The sequence below is a fragment of the Schistocerca serialis genome, chromosome 9, assembly GCF_023864345.2.
Source record: "Schistocerca serialis cubense isolate TAMUIC-IGC-003099 chromosome 9, iqSchSeri2.2, whole genome shotgun sequence".
NCBI classification, from domain to species: domain Eukaryota; kingdom Metazoa; phylum Arthropoda; class Insecta; order Orthoptera; family Acrididae; genus Schistocerca; species Schistocerca serialis.
Genome location: NC_064646.1, coordinates 33,928,831 through 33,950,348, shown reverse-complemented (window position 1 = coordinate 33,950,348; position 21,518 = coordinate 33,928,831). Strand labels below are relative to the sequence as shown.

The following is a 21,518-nucleotide window of genomic DNA, read 5'->3' as shown; positions in this document are numbered from 1 at the left end:
CTAACCGTATTTTACTGAATTTCGATGTGCTTCAGAAACAAAGCTCACTATTAATTTCAGTCACTAAATTAACTTTCAGTTTTCCAGTTTTATTAATTATTTTGCTAAATTAAGTCAGAGTGTACCGAAATTTATTACTTCTGACAAACTTTCTGTTTTCACACAACATGTGTCAACCTTCAGTTGCCACGCTTCTAGTGCTAATTAAATGTGTAATAACGTTTCTTTTTCAGTTACTATAGTAATTGTCCATAGGACTGGCGACCGTAATTTCCCCCAAATCTCAAATATCTAACTACCGCTAGTTAATTGTTAACGTAACGGCCGCACATTTACTTTCTTTATTAACTTTTCCCCTTTCCAAATTAATTTCCACCAGTTTCATTTGCATTTTTCCTTTCATTTAGATGTAACACTTTCCTCCCTCTTTACCGACAGATTAACTTCGGTGACGATTCCTTTTCCCAAATTTCCATTAGGTACATGCGGTTTAATTTTTCACTGTCATTAAGGTCGATAAGTGAGGGGGAGGTTACAAGTGGACGTGCGGCAGTAGTGCGTCAGCGTCGTTGTCTCCCAAATCGCAGTGGTACACCATCTGTAAATCAAGAGTCCAAGATATCCTCCAAAGTATTTTGAAAAACAGGAAAGTGTGTGCTCAGTTTGTCCCGGACACCCTATCTCCCTAAGAAAAGCAAAGACTTGTTGACGCCTGCCGCGACTTGATTGAAACGCAAACGGCGGACAGTTATTTTGGGAAACATCGTCACGGGTGACGAGAGTTAATGTTACCAATACGAACCTATGACCAAGTACAGCAGTGCTTTCCAACCTTTTTGAATACGCGACCACTTTCCAAGTAAAAACATTCTGGTGACCTCCAGAACCATAATAAAAGAACGTCAGCGATTTAAAAGGTAGCGTATTTAATTTTCTTTCTATTGATACAATACTCATCGAGAAATCAAGTGGAACGTGAAAAGAGGTCGCAGTGTTCTGCGGGCAGAGATATAATTTTATTCTTTGCCGTGGTAGAGGCGTCGGGGTGAGAAGGGATCATTGGGGGCATAGTCGTGCGTTTTCGGCCACTACAATCAATTGCCCGAGTACGCCACCAACTACGGACATGATTATTGTCTTCGCGCTTCGCTCTGAACGAGCAAAAACGAACAATTTTCTTGAAAGATCTGTGCAGTCCTCCACGTCTGGTACAAGGGGCAGTGGCGGAAGCGAATCAAAATTGAATAAAATAGACTTTAGGACGACAGTTATCTGAAGTATGGTTTTACTGTCATGAACAATAAACCTCAATGTGTAATTTTCGGCAAAGTATTGTGAAGTGAGAGTATGAAAACATCAAAGCTTCTGCGTCACCTCTCAACTAAACATTCCAAGGAAGCTCATAAACCGTTGGATTTCTTGGAAACGAAACTGAAAACACTTAACCAGCAGCAAACTACTATGATTCCAGTAATACACTACCGGCCATTAAAATTGCTACACCAAGAAGAAATGCAGATGATAAACGGGTATTCATTGGACAGACATATTATACTAGAACTGACATGTGATTACATTTTCACCCAATTTGGGTGCATAGATCCTGAGAAATCAGTACACACAACAACCACCTCTGGCCGTGATAAAGGCCTTGATACGCCTGGGCATTGAGTCAAACAGAGCTTGGATGGCGTGTACAGGTACAGCTGGCCATGCAGCTTCAACACGATACCACTGTTCATCAAGAGTAGTGACTGGCGTATTGTAACGAGCCAGTTGCTCGGCCACCATTGACCAGACGTATTCAGTTGGTGAGAGATCTGGAGAATGTGCTGGACAGGGAAACAGTCGAACATTTTCTGTATCCAGAAAGGCCCGTACAGGACCTGCAACATGCGGTCGTGCATTATCCTGCTCAAATGTAGGGTTTCGCAGGAATCGAATGAGGGGTAGAGTCACGGGTCCTAACACATCTGAAATGTAACATCCACTGTTCAAAGTGTTGTCAATGCGAACAAGAGGTGACCGAGACGTGTAATCAATGGCACCCCATACCATCACGCCGGGTGATACGCTAGTATGGCGATGACGAATACACGCTTCCAATGTGTGTTCACCGCGATGTCGCCAAACACGGATGCGACCATCATGATGCCGTAAACAGAAGCTGGATTCATCCGATAAAATGACGTTTTGCCATTCGTGCTGCCAGGTTCGTCGTTGAGTACACCATCGCAGGCGCTCCCGTCTGTGATACAGCGTCAAGGGTAACCGCAGCCATGGTGTCCGAGCTGATAGTCCATGCTGCTGCAAACGTCGTCGAACTGTTCGAACAGATGGATGTCGCGATACGATAAACCACAATCGCGATAGGCTACAATCCGACCTTTAACAAAGTCGGAAACGTGATGGTATGAATTTCTCCTCCTTACACGAGGCATCACAACATTCACCAGGCAACGCCGGTCAACTGCTGTTTGTGTATGAGAAATCGGTTGGACACTTTCCTCATGCCAGCACGTTGCAGGTGTCGCCAGCAGCGCCAACCTTGTGTGAGTGCTCTGAAAAGCGAATCATTTGCACATCACAGCATCTTCTTCCTGTCGGTTAAATTTCGCGTCTGTAGCACGTCATTTTCGTGGTGTAGCAATTTTAATGGCCAGTAGTGTAAACTAGTAATGTTATTTGTTGATGTAAAATAGTATTAATGTTTCTGATTATTTATTCGTTTTTCTCATTTAACAATATTTTTATCTGAGTTTAGGAATCCAATGTCAACGAGAAAGCGTTACTAGTTAGCTCCTGAGTCGCATTCCGAGTCGCTAAAGCGGGTCAGCCGCATACAGATGCAGAGAACCTTACTTCGCCAGCAGCCCTGGATATAGTTGAAATTATGGTAGGTAAGCAAGAGGCAAACAAGCTAAAAAGCACACCACTTTCTGATAGTACCACTGAACGCAGAATAAACGATATGGCCGATGACATTCGGGAGCAGTTAGTCGAAAAATTAAAGAGGAGCCCACATTCTGCTTTGCAGTTTGATGAATCTACTGTTGTTTCAGATTTTGCTCAATTTATAGTATTTATGCGCTTTGAAGCAGATGAAAGTATCATGGAAGACATTTTATTTTGCAAAGCACTCTCTGCGAACACTACTGGCCACTTTTTGTATGACATGTTTTTAGAAATCACTCGCAACTACGAGACTGACTGGACTAAATGTATCGCCATTTGTAGTGGTGGTGCTAAAGCTATGACAGACAGTAAAAGTATAATCGTCGTGAAATTAAAATCAATAATGCCAAATTTTTCGTAGACACACTACTGTCTTCATCGATAAGCTGTGGCAGCCATGATTTTAACTTCTGAATTAAATAATGTGCTTAAAGAGGTGATCAAAGCTGTAAACTCCATTAAAGGTAAAGCGTCTCAAACTCGACTGTTTAGGATCATTTGTGAAGACATGGGTTCGCTCCATAAAAATCTTCTTCATCACACTGAGGTCATGTGGTTTTCCAAAGGAAAGGTATTGACACGAGTTCTGGGACTAAAAAGTGAATTTTCAATGTTCTCACAAGATTCTAAATCTGGATATGCGAATTACTTTTGTGACTTTGTTTGGCTATTAAAATTAGCATTTCTCGCGGATCTTTTAACCACCTAAATATTTTAAATAAGGGCCTCCAAGGGAAATAAGAAAACATTATAACAGCTATAACAGCTAAGAATAAAATCAAAGCATTCCTCGCAGAACTTAGTTTGTGGTCAACGCTTTTACAAAAGATGATGTCTGAGCCTTTCATATATATTCAGGCGATTGTCGAAGAAATTGCAATGGACCAGTCGGTGGTACTAAGTTCTCACATTCCTTGCATGATACACAGAGTGCATAATTTGGAAGAGAGACTATTGGGATGCTTAAAATGTAATTTAATCCGCAAAAGATTAACGTCTTCTGGATGAAGAGAAAAGAAAGTACCCACAGATGGGAAACGAAACTTTGAAATTATTAGTGCCATTCGCCACTTCCCACCTTTGTGAATTAGCGTTCACTTCAATGGTGAAAATAAAAACTAAGAAGAGAAATAGACTTCAACCAGAAAATGATTTGGTGATTTGTGTCTCAAAGATAGAACCACGATTTGACAAATTATTAATAAATAAACAGGCTCAGCCTTCTCATTGAAACTGTTGTATTTTTATTGTAGTCTAGGACCTATAACCCTTACTTAGCTTTCATCTGGCTAAGTGGCACCCTTGGTAGCTAATCGCCAGTGTCGCCCTGTGAATAAAAGCTGTTCAAAAGAATAAAATCTTAATAAGTGTCAAGTACGCTTTTTAATTAAAAAAAATACGAGAGACATCAGGCATCAAATTACAGTTGTGCCGATAGAGCACTGTGCATTTGCGTATAATCGCTGGATCGTACCATTATTGTTATTGGCTTTACCACTGACGGTACGGCTTATGCTCCACGGGAAAGAAATGCCAACGAAATAACAGAAAACGCGGAGGAAAAAAGAGCGTAATGTTTTACATCAATGTTATTCTTATTCTTATTCTTCTTATTATTATTATTATTACGACGAACAAAGTACATTAGACGCTCCAACAAAGACAACGTCGCCGACAATGCAGTATTCCGCTGTACTGTTAGCGACACTCCTAGCGTTGCAATTATTGTAACTGATACCTCCGCTCGCGTCTCGTCGACGATGTTGCCAAATTCTCTGTGACGGTGTTGCAGGCAAGAATCACGCAACTTCATGGCCTTGAGATACCTCTATATGAATTCCGTTTTAGATATGTCGTCGCTAACCAACACGAATTCAAAAAAGCTGCGCATTAAGCGATACGTAGGTAGTAAGCGATACGTAGGTTGATGTTTCATTCAGCTAGCCGTCTTCTGTGAGGACTCATTTTGAAGAGAAGGTAAAAACAAATGTGTTTAGCGACTTCTTGTAAAAAAGAATGTACATTTCATAAACTATTTTAGTATTTTTTCGGAATGTAAAGCATTATCCATTTTTTACGTGAATTCCATCAGAAAAATTTGCTTCACATAACGAGTGTTTCGCAATGCAGGTAAGACTCAGAAGTGAAGTGTCCTCATTAAACGAGGTCCCACTTTATAGTCAACTTGCAAAGAAGAAGACCTTTTTTCGAATTTCTCACGGTTACTTATTGGATCTACTTCATTCAGTTATCGATCGGTTCCTGAAAACAGTTTTCCAGTTTTGCGTTTATTTATCGTTCACACGTTATATTTATTATAAAACAATTTACATTACGCTTAATTCGGAATTAATGTTGAACAAGGAATAACGCAGTTTTAATAAAACGTAAATACCATTTTCCAAAGGCCTACGTTTTTGTATTGCAGAACCCCTAGTTTTAAGACATGAAGCAGAATGCTTATTTAATTTACTGTCATTCAGTTGCAAAAGAAGACAACATTTCTTTTTAATTAATTACGAGAATATGTAGTAAACATTTTTACAAATGATGGTACTAGTTTTTTGTAACATATTTTTCAACTCTTTTGTAAAGTACTATAAAAAACAATGAACCACTTCACAGCAATCACCACAATTAACTGCACGAAAGAAATGAGAAATTAACCAGGTGACCAGCAACGACGATTTTGTGGGAATCCCGATGAAGCCACACGACTAGGAAAATAGAAACAACGTCAACATGCAGTGTGTGAATTAAAGTCTGAGTTGAGCTCTGACAGCCTAGATCCGCTCGGTAAAAATTACTGTACTTCGTGCCTTGCCTCACGACTGCCAGTCCTATCGATCTATTGTTTGGTTCGAAGCTTGTTACAGAAATGCATTCTAGCAACCGTGGTGCCAAATCTAGCACGTGAGCTGTGTGCGTGTTGTTACAGCCATTGTGTATCACATTTGAACGTGAGCACCTTTTAAATGCGGTTTCATAAAATGTCCTCGTTCCGTGTGATATTTTTGTCACAGCAGACGATTGGCATGTAAACTAAGTTGTCAGCAATACACAGGACGCTGCCACTGCACGGCCGTTCCAGCCCGGAAGTTGATGTGGTCCTTTCCCTCTCCCTGCAGATCTCTCGGAGGTAAATACTATCTGTACAAGACTTAGTCTCACTCGCCCTCCTAGCTCCATTCCGTAGAAGTGGGAAGAGATCAATAGACATCGTGTTGCTTCTCACTGCTGCAAGTGTTTGCGTTGAAAGGGTACAGTACCACCCGACATCGAAAATAGGTACAACATTCTTCGCTATTCTTGTCAGAACAACATTTTCACTTAATACACCGAAGCCGGATACCAGTGTAGGAAAGAAGGACAATTTATTTATTTAATTGATCACATGTTTACAATATACATAAATGACTTAGTTGACAACATCGGTAGCTCCGTGAGGCTATTTGCAGATGACACGGTTGTCTACAAGAAAGTAGCAACATCAGAAGACTCGTACGTACTCCAGGAGGACCTGCAGAGGATTAATGCATGGTGCGACAGCTGGCAGCTTTCCCTAAACGTAGATAAATGTAATATAATGCGCATACATAGGGGCAGAAATCCATTCCAGTACGATTATGCCATAGATGGTAAATCATTGGAAGCGGTAACGACCGTAAAATACTTAGGAGTTACTATCCGGAGCGATCTGAAGTGGAATGATCACATAAAACAAATAGTGGGAAAAGCAGGCGCCAGGTTGAGATTCATAGGAAGAATTCTAAGAAAATGTGACTCATCGACGAAAGAAGTAGCTTACAAAACGCTTGTTCGTCCGATTCTTGAGTATTGCTCATCAGTATGGGACCCTTACCAGGTTGGATTAATAGAAGAGATAGACATGATCCAGCGAAAAGCAGCACGATTCGTCATGGGGACATTTAGTCAGCGCGAGAGCGTTACGGAGATGCTGAACAAGCTCCAGTGGCGGACACTTCAAGAAAGGCGTTACGCAATACGGAGAGGTTTATTATCGAAATTACGAGAGAGCACATTCCGGGAAGAGATGGGCAACATATTACTACCGCCCACATATATCTCGCGTAATGATCACAACGAAAAGATCCGAGAAATTAGAGCAAATACGGAGACTTACAAGCAGTCGTTCTTCCCACGCACAATTCGTGAATGGAACAGGGAAGGGGGGATCAGATAGTGGTACAGTAAGTACCCTCCGCCACACACCGTAAGGTGGCTCGCGGAGTATAGATGTAGATGTAGATGTAGATGTGCACTCCCACAAAATAAATCCCTACATCTAGTTTGATGAGATGTGTGAAATGAATGAATGTTTGGTCATCTGCTAACCACAGATAGTGAATGTGCAATATATGATCATCTTTGAGACGGTCCTTTGGTCACCTTTGGTGGAACCAAAGAGATGAAACTTACCTGAGCTTTGAGCGCCTGAAATGTGGCTGACCGATGGGTAGCATGGTCTTCCCCCACTTCGGCAGAGGTGCGAGAGGACCTGAAGAACGGCCATGTTTCAGCACTCTGCCGCTGGATCTAGTGTTGGTAAGACCTGTCTTAGGCGTGCTCCGTAAAGACAAAAGAGTGGAGACATGGTATGCATGTGAAATACGTAAGAGTAGTTTGGAATAATAATTTCTCTATTTCAGGAACTTTTGTGGGGAGAATTAAATGTCAGGCAGGTAATATTAAGGGAATCGTAGTAATCTTCGGAAGTGACCAACGGTCACAATGAAACCACGTGTAGCAATAAGTTGAAATACTTCGGAGTGCTTAAGTTAAGCTGAATTACTAGCGTTGTTATATCCTACCCAGTAATGCCACCCGAGCCCGCTGCCAAAAGGTTAGCAGCATCAAAGTCCGGACGCCGTCCGCATAAGCAGCGCCAGTGAGACAGGAAATCGCCGCAAGTCTGCGCGCGCCACCGCTGGCTTCTGGTTTCTTAAGCGCTGGAGTCGCGAGCGCTAGGACAGTTCTGTATTCGCCGCTCAGTTGTATACTCGCCACCGAATTGTGTACTTGCTAGTCAGTTGTGTGTTCATCGCAGCAGAGTTGTTGTTTGTCGTCAGCCGACGTTGACCTAGCCGCTCCGACTCGAACTAGACAGATTTCTGTAGACACGGAGTTCACTACTGTGTTTCTGTATCTTCGTTAATAAAGATAAGTACCGACTTTTATTTAATCAGAGTGTTTGGGTTTTCATCTTTCTGTTCACTGTTCCAGCGGACCGGTCGGCCCGCTATTAAAAGTGTGGCGGTGACTTCGTAAGCCGTTTATACAGCGAATTGTTTGTCGCTACGAACGCCGCCACAAAACTGGCGACGAGGGCTTCCGAACTCGTGTGCAGGGCTGGTTCAACTTGTTTCTGGTTATACTAATTATAGCGATAAAATTTTGGGGGCTGGTTTAATTTGTGTTCACTATGTCTGCCGAATTACAACAGTTGACCTTGTTACAGAGTCAGCAAATACAAAGTCTGGTGGAAGCAATCGCCAAACAAGCGGCTAATCCTCCAACACAAAAGGAACAAGCACAGGCAGCACCACCTTTCCGTGCTTTTGGTGCATCAAGAGAAGAATGGCGAGAATATTTCGCGCAGTTGCAGGCGCACATGACAGTCTACAAAATCACAGGTACTGAGCGGCAGCTTTATTTAATTTCCACTGCAGGCGTGGAAATCTATCGACTACTTTGTAAGTTGTTCCCGGAATCCAAGCCAGAAGCTTTAGACTATGACGTTGTTGTTAACAAGCTTGCTGAGTATTTCGAGTCGCGAGTTCATGTGGCAGCAGCCAGATTCAAGTTCTTTAGATTAAAGAAACTGCCACATCAATCTAATAAACAGTGGTTAACAGATTTACGGGGCCTCACCCGGCAGTGCCGATTTAATTGTGTGTGTGGAGCTTCCTACAGTGATGTCATGTTACGAGACGCTATTACTCAAAACATTGCAGATTCTCGTATTCGTGCTGCTATCTTAAAGTTGCCTGACCCGTCATTAGAGACTGTGATGAACATCATTGAAGCCCAAGATACTTTTGACTATGCTGAGTGTGAGTTAGATCAGCCATGTATTTCTCAAATTGCCTGTGCTAAGCAAGTTATGTCACGCCCGCGGCCCCACCGGCAGAGTCAGACTGTAAACACTAGCCGGCCGCGTCATGTTAAACACATTCGTCAGCCGCGTGTGCAAAATGATAGAGTTAAGTCTTGCCCTAAGTGTGTTCTTGCTCATCCTCGTGAACGTTGCCCGTTAAGAAACGCCGTTTGTCACTTTTGTCAAAGGAAAGGACACATCCAGACTGTTTGTTTGCGTAAACGCAAGAACAATTCTAGTGCTGCCCAGCCCATGGATATTCATGTTCTTCAAAGCCAGCCCGCCCAGAAGGTCGCGTTTAAGGACTCTTCCACGGTTCGTGTGGGTAATAAACTTGTTCGCAATAAGCCACCCACCCAGCCCTCTGCTATGCGACCCAAGCGTAATTCAAACGCTGTAAAACGTAATGTACAGACTGCAAGTGAAGCGGGAGTTGTTGTTCCACCCGCCCAACCCACGAGTTGTCGTAAGCAGCGAACACGCGCTAAACGCGCTGATTTTGTGTCTTCCGCCTCCACTGCACCGATCCAGAGACAGTGTAATAAACTATTTGTGAAGCTACGCATCCAGGATAAGACCTTCAATTTTCAATTAGACACTGGTGCGTCTGTGACTCTCATAAATAGTGCTACGTATGCGGCTATCGGCCGCCCTAAACTTTCAGCGGCAAAACATTCTTTGGCTACTTATAGTGGAGAACAAATTCCTGTGTTAGGTGTATGTAGCGTGCCAGCCACATTCCGTGGCACTACAAAAACAGTTTCATTCACAGTGCTCCGCGCTACAGACAGTGTAAACATTTTCGGATTAGACTGTTTTGACTTGTTTGGCCTGTCTATCCAAGACAATGTGTTGCAAATTAATTCTGTTGTTGTTCCTCAAGACAGCATAACCGATTTGTGTAAACGATGCAGTGACATATTTAAAGACGAACTAGATTGTGCTGCGAACTTTGCCGCTCATATTACGTTAAAAGATAATGCTCAGCCTCGATTTTGTCGTGCTCGTCCAGTGCCTCACGCCCTCCGGGCACCTGTAGCAGATGAACTTCGTCGTTGGCAAAACAACGGTGTTATTCAACCCGTTTCAGCGAGCCAGTGGGCTTCTCCCTTAGTTATTATAAAGAAACCGTCTGGCAAGTTACGTTTGTGTGCTGATTTTAAGTCGACAGTTAATCCTCAGACTGTCATTGATTCTTTTCCTTTGCCTAGACCGGACGAGCTGATGGATAAGTTAGGGGAAGCTCGTTTCTTTTCAAAAATTGATCTTCGTGAAGCATATTTGCAATTGCCCCTCGACGAGCAATCACAACAGTATTTTGTCATAAACACGTCGTTGGGGTTGTTCCGTTTTCTGCGTTTGCCTTTTGGTTGTGCGTCAGCTCCAGCTGTTTTTCAGCGTTTTTTGTCACAACTTCTGGCTAATGTGCCATCGTGTTGCAACTATTTAGACGATATTGTTGTGTCCGGTCGGACGCCTGCTGAACATTTCCGTAATTTGGAGTGTTTGTTTACAGTGTTGTCTCAGGCAGGCCTACGTTGCAACATCGATAAATGTTCATTTTTCCTTACGGAGATGGAGTATCTGGGACAAGTTATTAATGCTCAAGGCATTCATCCCTCCCAGTCACATTTAGCAGCTATTCGTGATTTGCTCGCCCCTCGGAATCTGCAGGAATTGCAAGCAGTTCTTGACAAATTGACATATTATATTAGGTTTATACCTAATGCATCACAGATTGCTGCACCGTTGCATCGTCTCCGCCGTAAGAATGTTCCGTTTGTGTGGTCAGCTGATTGCCAATCAGCCTTTCAGCAGCTTAAAGAGGCTTTATTGAATGATCGTTGTCTGGTCCATTACGACCCTAACAAGCCTCTGGTGTTAGCTTGTGATGCCTCTTCTTTCGGCCTCGGTGCTGTGTTGTCTCACCGAGTCGGTAACACCGAACGTCCTATTGCGTTCGCATCTAAATTGCTAAACAAAGCTCAGTGTAATTATAGCCAATTGGACAAGGAAGCGTTGGCTATTGTGTTCGGTGTCACAAAATTCCATCACTACCTCTATGGTAGACCATTCTATTTAGTAACAGATCACAAGCCCCTGACGTCACTGTTTCATCCGTCTAAACCCGTTCCTCAGCGGACAGCTCAGAGACTACAACGTTGGGCTCTTTTGTTATCACAATACCAGTATGAGATACTGTATCGCCCTACAGCTCAGCATGCAAACGCTGACGCGCTTTCTAGATTGCCGATTGCTGCGGATGATGTCTTCGATTCCTCTGACGACTCTTGCCATCAGATTGACGCCGATGAGCATCAATCCCTCCGGGATTTTCCGATTGATTATCGTCAGGTGGCACGTGAGACAGCTACGGATCCTCATCTGAGTTTACTATTACGTTTTGTTCAACGTGGTTGGCCGTCCAAGGCAAAGGACATATCGGATCCTGTGGTTCGTCGCTATTATCCGCAACGGCATCTGTTGTCTGTTTCGCACGGAGTTTTGCTGTTACGCACCGAGAATGACCAGCTTCGTGTAGTGGTTCCCCAAGTTCTCCAATCCAAGGTCCTCGACTTGTTGCATCAAGGTCATTGGGGAGTGGTCCGCACCAAGCAGCTTGCCCGCCGTCATTGTACATGGATCGGCATTGATAAGCAGATTACGCAGATGTCTACAGATTGTTCGACGTGTGCCGAACACCAAGCTGCTCCGCCTCAACGCTATTTTGAGTGGGCACGCCCTGCCGGTCCCTGGTAGCGGGTACATATTGATTTCGCTGGTCCATATTGGCATTCTCGTTGGCTCATCGTGATAGATGCATTTAGTAATTTTCCGTTTGTTGTGCCCATGCAGTCTACAACGTCTGCACAAACTATACAGGCGTTGACTTCAATTTTTTGTATTGAGGGTCTTCCAGAAGTTTTAGTGTCTGACAATGGTCCACCATTTACCTCTGCTGAATTTGAAAGTTTTTGTTCTGCCAATGGCATTCGCCATGTTCTTACTCCGCCGTTCCACCCTCAATCGAATGGTGCAGCGGAACGTTTTGTACGCACATTCAAGGATCATATGGACCGCCTTCGTGCTACGCACTCTCGTCAGCAGGCCCTCATCACGTTCCTGTCGTCGTACCGGACCACGCCACGCGACGGCCCTTCGCCTGCGGAGCTTCTCCACGGCCGTTGTCATCGCACCCTACTACGGTTGTTGCACCCCCCGGATCGACCCGCCGCTTCTGAGCATCGCACGCGTTTTCAGCGCAACGACGCCGTTTTTTTCAGAGTTTATCACGGTCGCCGTCGTTGGGAACGTGGTACCGTGATCAGTGTCCAGGGTCGCGGTTTTTATACGGTTCAAGGTGCTACTGGGGTGCACAGGAGGCATCAGAACCAGTTGCGCCGCGCTGGCCGCCCGGATTCTGCCGCTCGTTCTTAGTCCACAGATTTGGTCCGCGGCGGTATCCAGCCGCGCCTTCCGACTTCGCTGCCGCCCCCAGGGCAGCAGCAGCAGCCGTCGCCGCTACCACGCCGACAGCCCGTCCCGTTGATGCCTCCCGCGCAGCTTCATCCGGGAGCGCCCCAGGTGGTCGCTCCGGCGCCTGCGGTCCCTCTTCAGTCGCCACCGCCTTCGGATCTGATGGACGTCGACCCCGCAGCCGGGCCGCCTTCCCAAGCGGTGGCTGTGCAGCCTGTCCTGCAGCCGCTTTCCTTGGGCGCCCCCAAGGAGTCTGACACCGCAGCGCCTTGTCCGGCGCCCACTCAGCAGCCGTCGACGCAGCGTCAGGAGACGCTGCCTCTCTTCGTGGGTCCCGACGCCCCGTCGCGTCCTGTACCAGAAGCTGCGCCCGTGGTCACAGGCGTGCACCCTGACCTCGGTTTTCAGTCGGTGTTTCCCGAGGCCCCGCGCAGCCGATGCTGGGGTGCGGACCGGGGACTGCCACCGACAACAGTCTCCGCCCCGGTCTCTTCTGCTACGCCGGCGGCCAGACCCCTCCCCCGCCGTCGACGCTCGCCACGTCATTATTCAACGACGGTGCGGCGATTTGGGGGAGAGGAGTGTTGTATTCTAGCCAGTAATGCCACCCGAGCCCGCTGCCAAAAGGTTGGCAGCATCAAAGTCCGGACGCCGTCCGCATAAGCAGCGCCAGCGAGACAGGAAATCGCCGCAAGTCTGCGCGCGCCACCGCTGGCTTCTGGTTTCTTAAGCGCTGGAGTCGCGAGCGCTAGGACAGTTCTGTATTCGCCGCTCAGTTGTATACTCGCCACCGAATTGTGTACTTGCTAGTCAGTTGTGTGTTCATCGCAGCAGAGTTGTTGTTTGTCGTCAGCCGACGTTGACCTAGCCGCTCCGACTCGAACTAGACAGATTTCTGTAGACACGGAGTTCACTAATGTGTTTCCGTATCTTCGTTAATAAAGATAAGTACCGACTTTTATTTAATCAGAGTGTTTGGGTTTTCATCTTTCTGTTCACTGTTCCAGCGGACCGGTCGGCCCGCTATTAAAAGTGTGGCGGTGACTTCGTAAGCCGTTTATACAGCGAATTGTTTGTCGCTACGAACGCCGCCACAAAAAGCGTGTGTACTATAAATTGGAAATATTTAAGAAATGGCGTGTGCAGGACTTGAAATTAGAGATGAGTAATTCCACGTGGTGAGTTAAAAAAATGGCTCTGAGCACTATGGGACTCAACTGCTGAGGTCATTAGTCCCCTAGAACTTAGAACTAGTTAAACCTAACTAACCTAACGACATCACAAACATCCATGCTCGAGGCAGGATTCGAACCTGCGACCGTAGCGGTCTTGCGGTTCCAGACTGCAGCGCCTTTAACCGCACGGCCACTTCGGCCGGCCACGTGGTGAGTACTGTGTGAGTCTCAATCTGTGTATGAGGCAAAGGATAAAGAGAAGTACTCGTCCATGGTATCAGTTGAGGACTCGCATGTGTGATGAATATGTTCTTGATATTACTTTGTGTGTTATGTTTCCGTGTGACGCTTGATTCAAACTATAATACTCTGAGAGAGAAGCAAGGTGAGTCAGCCGTCTATCCAGCAACGCCACTTGGCTTGCATTGCACAGGAAGAGGTGCATATATCCAGAGTTCATAGTAGGAAAGAAAAGTTACGAAGTGAGGCAGTGTCGTGTGAAACTGGGATAAATACTAATTGAAGTGGGAAAGCTGAAAGTGATGTGATTATAACGTTGTGACTATTCTTTGTATTGTATGTTGCCAGTGTGATGTATTTCATGAAATTTAAGTATGTGTGGTTGGCATGGGAAAGTAACAAGATAGTTTCAGAGGCAGTGGGTTATGCATGTTCCTTTTTGTACCACTCGGTCTGGAGGAAATTTTCGTGATGATGCGTGTGAGAGTCGAAGTGTGAGATATAGCAAAAGATCCACCATCCTATCCAGAAAGTGCACTGTAGCGTTAAATAATTACGAGACCATAAGAGAATCACCAATGTAAAGCCATGCCCACTGGGCGGAATTTCTCATGTATTATTGTTGTAGGTTATAGAATTTGTGTGTTTAGGTTATAGAATTTATCGGAATAAATAAAATAGTGAAAAGAAAAAGATTGGTGGCCTTTTCCTTCGAATAGTATGTTGTCATGATATCCAGAATTTATAATGTGTACGCCATTCATATTCAGTGCGATGGCCACGTGTTGATCAAAGCCGTGAAATAAGAAAGAAAATGTGGTATTGCCAGTGCGTAGTGAACAGTCAGAGTTGTGTAAATTACTAATAGTCAGATGTGCGTTTCCGTACCCGTTGCGTAATATTCAAACAGGAGAATAGCTTGTAACTTAGTTGTGAGTACTAGAGTTCATGTTACTCGATAAATAAGAATGAGTCCACTCGCTTGGCAGACCACTCATCTTGCAGGCCTGACTGCTTGATGCCACAGTATGAGCAAGGGATGTGGATGCCTCTCAGCGTACTTGAACTCTTTAACAGGCTTAAATTAAATTCGTATTCATTACTATAAATAAATACCAGACTGTAGCAGATGATCGTCATGAAACATACGTTACCGGCCATGCTGCAACTGCTTTGTCCTGACCCACAGGTTGAAAAACACTGAAATACAGAAATTCACATGAAGGGTTAACGCTGTGACGACGTAACCGACCTCCAAGCCAACGTGACGAGCGAGTTCTACAAAACCTCGAAGACGTTTCGCTTAGTTGTATGAACGTTACGTGCGTTGTACTCAAGTCGGAGGAGAATATGTAAAGCACCTGAAGCATTGCAACCACTGTCTTGACGTTTCTCTATTTTTTATTAATCCAGTCTCTAAACGTTTTGGACCGAGGGAGTAAAATCCTTGTGGCTTGATAACTGGACTATGGTGTCTAAAACTGACTCCATTGCTAAGTTCATTTAGTAGTAAAACTTTTCGTCAAATGACAGAGAAGTTGTAATCAGTTCTAACGCTGCCTTCCTCCTGTTCTATCCGTTTCTCTCACGAAAACTGCTGAATCAGCCGATGAACTCGTAAACAGACCAGTGTGGATTCACGCATTCCGGAAAAATGTCGCCAACGGTTTTTCTCTTCAAGAAGTCAGTGGCAAAAATATAAACCAATTAATGTAACGGCATCGAAATGAGGAAGCAACAGCCAAAAAATGTCGAAAGTTCACAAAAGAAACCTCTCATCAGTCTAAGGACAGTTTTGCGACCTTACGAAGGAATAAAACCATTTCTGTACGTTATTGATTCGTGGGCTGGGCGAAACGATCCCTCCTTTTACGATGAGCTGTCTGTAGATGAAAGCGGCATACCGAGATGTGCATTAAAGTAATTCTGCCAAAATGTAAACTTTTCTGTCAATCCTGCAAGTGAAGAATTACATTCGCCGATTACAAAAGTGTCCTACTGTCATCGCACAACGCAGATAGACAAGTAGAAGCAAGACAATTAAAACACACGCCTCGATCCATCAACTGCAGGCTCCAGCTTTCGAGAAAATGCTTCGATATGCGTGGTTTACTGCGAAATTATCGCCATCGCGAGGTATTTAACGTTAACAACATTGCTTTTCGTAATGATATTCATACCAAAAAATGTAATTCTGGCATATGTGCCCTCCTACATTGCTCAACGTGTTCCGATTTTTTATGCTTTGAATGTTTTTCTTACAAATATCACCTTGCGGAATACACTGGTTCTCTTGAAGCATAAAAGTAAAAATAAAAGCAAACATTGACATACTAGAATTTATATATATTATGCTTTTTCAATTACTGTTAACGACAGAAGATTTTACAAGATTTGTGATGACAAAACTTTTTTTAATAACATTTGACAGACATATTTCTTCTGTTAGTAGTTCCATTGTGTATCACGGTGTCACAAAATATATTGATTCCACGTACTTGCGTAACTGTGCCAGGCAGCAAGGTATGGAGGGGGGGGGGGGTTCTCCTTGTGAGTTATCACGAATTCCCGGAAGCACGCAAATGGATTGAGGCAATGCTATGTTGTTACTATTTGATCAACTCCCAGACATGAAATACAGCTGAAGACCTCTTCGATGACTGTTTCTAATGCTACAGGAAAATTAATAGTTCCAATTAAAGAAAACGTAGTCGGTGTTGTATCTCGGCCATACGAACGTTGGAAATTATTTCCGCACGTCAGGAAATTTGCCACCTTGGCTGCTGTTAATTAGCGAACGCCGCTCCTCTATGCACGTTTGCTCGTATTATAGAACAATTTACATTACGCTCAATTCAGAATTAATGTTGAACAAGGAATTACGTAATTTTAATAAAACATAAATACCATTTTCCATAGGCCTATGTTTTTGTATCACAGAATCCCTAATTTTAAGACATGTAGCAGAATGGTTGGTGGTGTCCGGTCTTCGGTGCCACTCCCTGTAACCGACAAATGACTGACGACGTCGCGGGTGGTTGCTGTTCTGAGATGAAGAGACCGCAGGAAACAGTACTGAGGTTTGCGACGTTTAGTTAAAGATTTAGAAGTGACTCAACACTGATGGAGAAAGCTGCGGCCCTGCCGAATACCCCCTGTGACACAGTCCAGCCTAACACGGCCGACACGCACTTTCCGACTGTCAAATACATCGTGTGTTCAGTCACGTCTTTGTTTAAAATGTTCCGGCGATTAGCCGCATCTGCCTGTTGCCTCAAAGGCGCAAGAATAAAGTTGGAAGAGTGATGAAAATAAGATAAAAAGGCTAATGTCGTAGAGTTCAGATATTGGCTAAACTAGACCTCATCTCAACAGATAAAAAGCAGTGTGATCCCAAAAACATTCCAATAACACTTCACTTTATACTGTTTACAGCATTTTATCCATTGTTCATAAAGAAAATCGTCCTACACGTGTGACTGTGAACTCGCAGAAGAACTCAGCGAAAAACTTAACGAGATTCTTATCAAGGCTTATACATTTGAAGGTCATTTTTGTGTAAACAATATGCATGAGCTCTCAGAAAGCTTCAAAGACTTTCTCATACAAAACACAGCCAGATTCGCATTCTTTGATACAGCTGATTTATATACAAACATACTGGTAAGAGAAACAATTTCATAACTAAAATTAACTTGGTTAAATAATAAAGAATAGTCTAGCTGCACTTTAAGAGCTTCCTGAAATTCTAACCTTACTGCTATCACCTTATATCTCAGCTTTAATAAGAAATTTTATGAACAGGAAGATAGCTTTTGCAATGGGTAATTGCATACTAGCCCTAGCCAAGATTTACATAAATAATTTACAAATGTCTTTTTCTCAAAGTGAGTGTGGCAATCAAGAAAAAATTACACATTACAAACGTTATGTGGGTGATCCGGCTACCTTGTTTGACGGGACAGTGGAAGAAACTGAGGCGTTGACAATAGAACTTAAGAAACGGTACCAAAACATAACACCTACTGTTCAGCATGAAACTGATAACGGGAGATTTTTGCTTGGATTCAAAAATTAGTAAACAGAATGGTAAACATAAATTTAAAAACGCAGAAAACACCTTACAACTTAAGTAAAATCAGCACTTAATCATTTGTCAGTCCGAGAAACATAAGATGGTATATTACAGGGAAATGCTCTACAATAACTAAAAACAATCAAACTAATATCTCACAATAATGGCTACAGTTCTGACACAATGTATAAAATTAACAGAATTAAAAACAAATAGAGTAAAAAAAAGAGTCCTACCTCCACATCAGACAGCACTTAAGCACAAACAGCTCCTCGAAACTTCCTGGCAGATTAAAACTCTGTGCCCGACCGAGATTCGAACTCGGTCCCGAGTTCGAGTCTCGGTCGGGCACACAGTTTTAACCTGCCAGGAAGTTTCATATCAGCGCACACTCCGCTGCAGAGTGAAAATCTCATTCTAGCTCCTCGAAACTCTGTGAAATACAATCTAAGACAAAAAAAAGAACGACTCGCCACTAAGCAATTATCCGAACGGGGCGAAAATCGGTAGATGTAATGAATATATACAGACAAACAAATCATTACAAAACTTCCTGGCAGATTAAAACTGTGTGCCCGACCGAAACTCGGGACCTACGCCTTTCGCGGGCAAGTGCTCTACCAACTGAGCTACCGAAGCACGACTCACGGCCTGTACTCACAGCTTTACTTCTGCCAGTACCTGGTCTCCTACCTTCCAAACTTTACAGAAGCTCTCCTGCGTTCGCTGTGAGTACCGGGCGTGAGTCGTGCTTCGGTAGCTCAGTTGGTAGAGCACTTGCCCGCGAAAGGCAAAGGTCCCGAGTTCGAGTCTCGGTCGGGCACACAGTTTTAATCTGCCAGGAAGTTTCATATCAGCCCACACTCCGCTGCAGAGTGAAAATCTCATTCTGGAAACATCCCCCAGGCTGTGGCTAAGCCATGTCTCCGCAATATCCTTTCTTTCAGGAGTGCTAGTTCTGCATGGTTCGCAGGAGAGCTTCTGTAAAGTTTGGAAGGTAGGAGACGAGGTACTGGCAGAAGTAAAGCTGTGAGTACCAGCCGTGAGTCGTGCTTCGGTAGCTCAGTTGGTAGAGCACTTGCCCGCGAAAGGCAAAGGTCCCGAGTTCGAGTCTCGGTCGGGCACACAGTTTTAATCTGCCAGGAAGTTTCATATCAGCGCCCACTCCGCTGCAGAGTGAAAATCTCATTCTGGAAATCATTACAATTTTAGAGAAACTGGATGATCTATTCAAGAAAAAGAGCTTCACGAATTGAGCAAGTCAGTAACGCGTTGGTCCACCTCTAGCCCTTAAGCAACCAGTTAGTCGCCTCGGCATTGATTGAGAGAATTCTCGGATGTCCCCCTGAGGGATATCATGCCACATTCGGTCGTTTTTGAGCGTGATATCGTCAAAATCCCGAGTCTGTTGGAGGGTTCTGCCCGTAATGCTGCAAGCGTTCTCAGTTGTGGAGAGATCCAGTGTCCGTGTTGGCCAAGACAGGGTTTGGCAAACACGTGAAACTCTCGCCTTGTGCGGGGGCGGGCGTTATCTTGCTGAAATCTAAGCCCAAATGGCTTGACTTGAAGGACAACAAAACATGGAGTCGAATACTGTCGAAGTACGGCTGTGCTGTAACAGTGCCGCCGATGACATCCAGAGGCGCCCTGCTATGAAAAGAAACGGCACTCCGGAGGGAGTATCAGTCCTGCTTGTCGGGCCGTATGGCGGGCAACGGCCACATTGGTATCCCACACTCTCAAGGGAGTTTGCTGGTCATAAGGGCTCGGTTCAAAGTGGGACTCATCACTTACGACAATTCTACTCCAGTCAACAAGATTCCAGGCCGAAGACGGTGCCTATTCTGTACCTTTCCGCCATTGTGCCGATCGTTTCGGTACTCAAGATCACCGAACGGTCTAGTACTCGAATTAGAGCCTCTGTGTTATTCAGTATGCATTTCTGTAGCGATATCGTTCGGGTCTGGAGAACCGAAGCGCTGTTGTCGGTTCGCGTCGCGCAAGCCAATCAAAAGGAAGCGGCCGCAGATCCGCGCATGCGCACTGCAGCGCGCACAGCGCCACGAACACAAAGCCGCTAGCAGACGACACAGGCGCGCTATCCTTCCAAGTACCGAAAATTGCGTCTACGTTGCCGTAACGCATGACGCCGCGTTCCATCGAGCTGCCGTGCCCGCCTTCACCGCCCTTGCCTCCTCCTTAACAGTATCAGGCGCAGTATATCCATTTCCATGATTCTCAGCTGAAATGCACAAAAGTTTTCACAGTTTCTCTGACCGCATGTTTCCATGCATGCATAATAACGATAGCGTATTTGACTGTATTCTGCAGATTGTCCTAAATGCCGGATTATGTCATCTTATTCTCATTCACACTGACATCGTGTTTTGGATTTTACGTTTCGGAAAATGAGTTAGGAATAGTGTGTAGTATCACATTGTACATCTATAAAAACACCCGAAAAATTGATTCCGAGAGTTTCAAAGGAATAAGAAGAGAAACAGAATGTGATTATAACTCGCTCCTAGAGATCCAAATGATTAAGAAGCCCACTTCCCTATATGATACGTCAACAATTTGGATCTTCAAAACAAATTTGAAAAAACGCATTTTCGAGACTTCCTGCAGGTCTTCGAAGTTTATAACATGCAACTCATGAATGAAAATGTTTTGTATATGGTGCTACAGTCTAAAAATATTACGGCGGAGATCTTCCATCTCTGTCTATTGTTGTTGAGGATTCGATCGCAGATAAATACTTGTGACAACCAAGATTATGAAGATGACTGCTGGTAGTTACATTCCCAGTAATTTAAGTTGTGGTCTTAGATTTCTGTCTAACCGCATACTCGGAAATCGCTACATATTCGGAAAAAATGGTGTATTATTTCTGACAAGAAAAAATATAAAGGTCACTGTCGGTTGTTTCACTCACAGCAATTTCATATTTCGTATTTTAAACACACAGAAATCAAGAAATCATCACTGAGGAAGAGCGCTCTTACATGTAAGTAATAACGAATATTGCAGAAAAATCTTAACTTCCACGAATAACAATCTCTCAGAACATGTTGGATATATGAAGAGGAAAATAGTTTTTTTGCACCCATGCCCTCTCGCAATTCATTCCCGCGCGCTAACCACTTAGCCACGCCACGTGGTTCAAGCGCACTCCTTATTTCTTGTACTATTACGTAGAGAAACGTAGGCTGACTTCGTTGCCAAACAGTTCTGCGTAAGTCATAAATGACATAGTTTGGAAGGTTTCCAATATCAGGCTTCTCATAATTGCTTTCCATTGTTGCTTGAAAGTTGTAAGCACGTTTCCATAATTACTAACTAAACCATTTGTGGGAAAAAGTACACAAAGGCACTGGTAACGTCAGTTCACACTCCTGTAAATATACGTAAGCAGAGCCGATGTCTTGATATTTAATGATCTTTAAACTATTATTTGCATTAAAGTAACACGTATTTT

The 21,518-nt window shown here is 44.1% G+C and overlaps 1 protein-coding gene across 1 annotated transcript in view; it reads right to left on the bottom strand.

Moving 5' to 3' along the window:
• Window positions 1-21,518, bottom strand: part of LOC126418798 (uncharacterized) — a 29,804-nt gene that overhangs the window by 7,549 nt on the left and 737 nt on the right. The window contains exon 2 of the mRNA XM_050085732.1: window positions 12,481-12,902. Coding sequence (XP_049941689.1) covers window positions 12,481-12,902 — 422 coding nt within the window. The remainder of the gene's footprint in view (window positions 1-12,480; window positions 12,903-21,518) is intronic.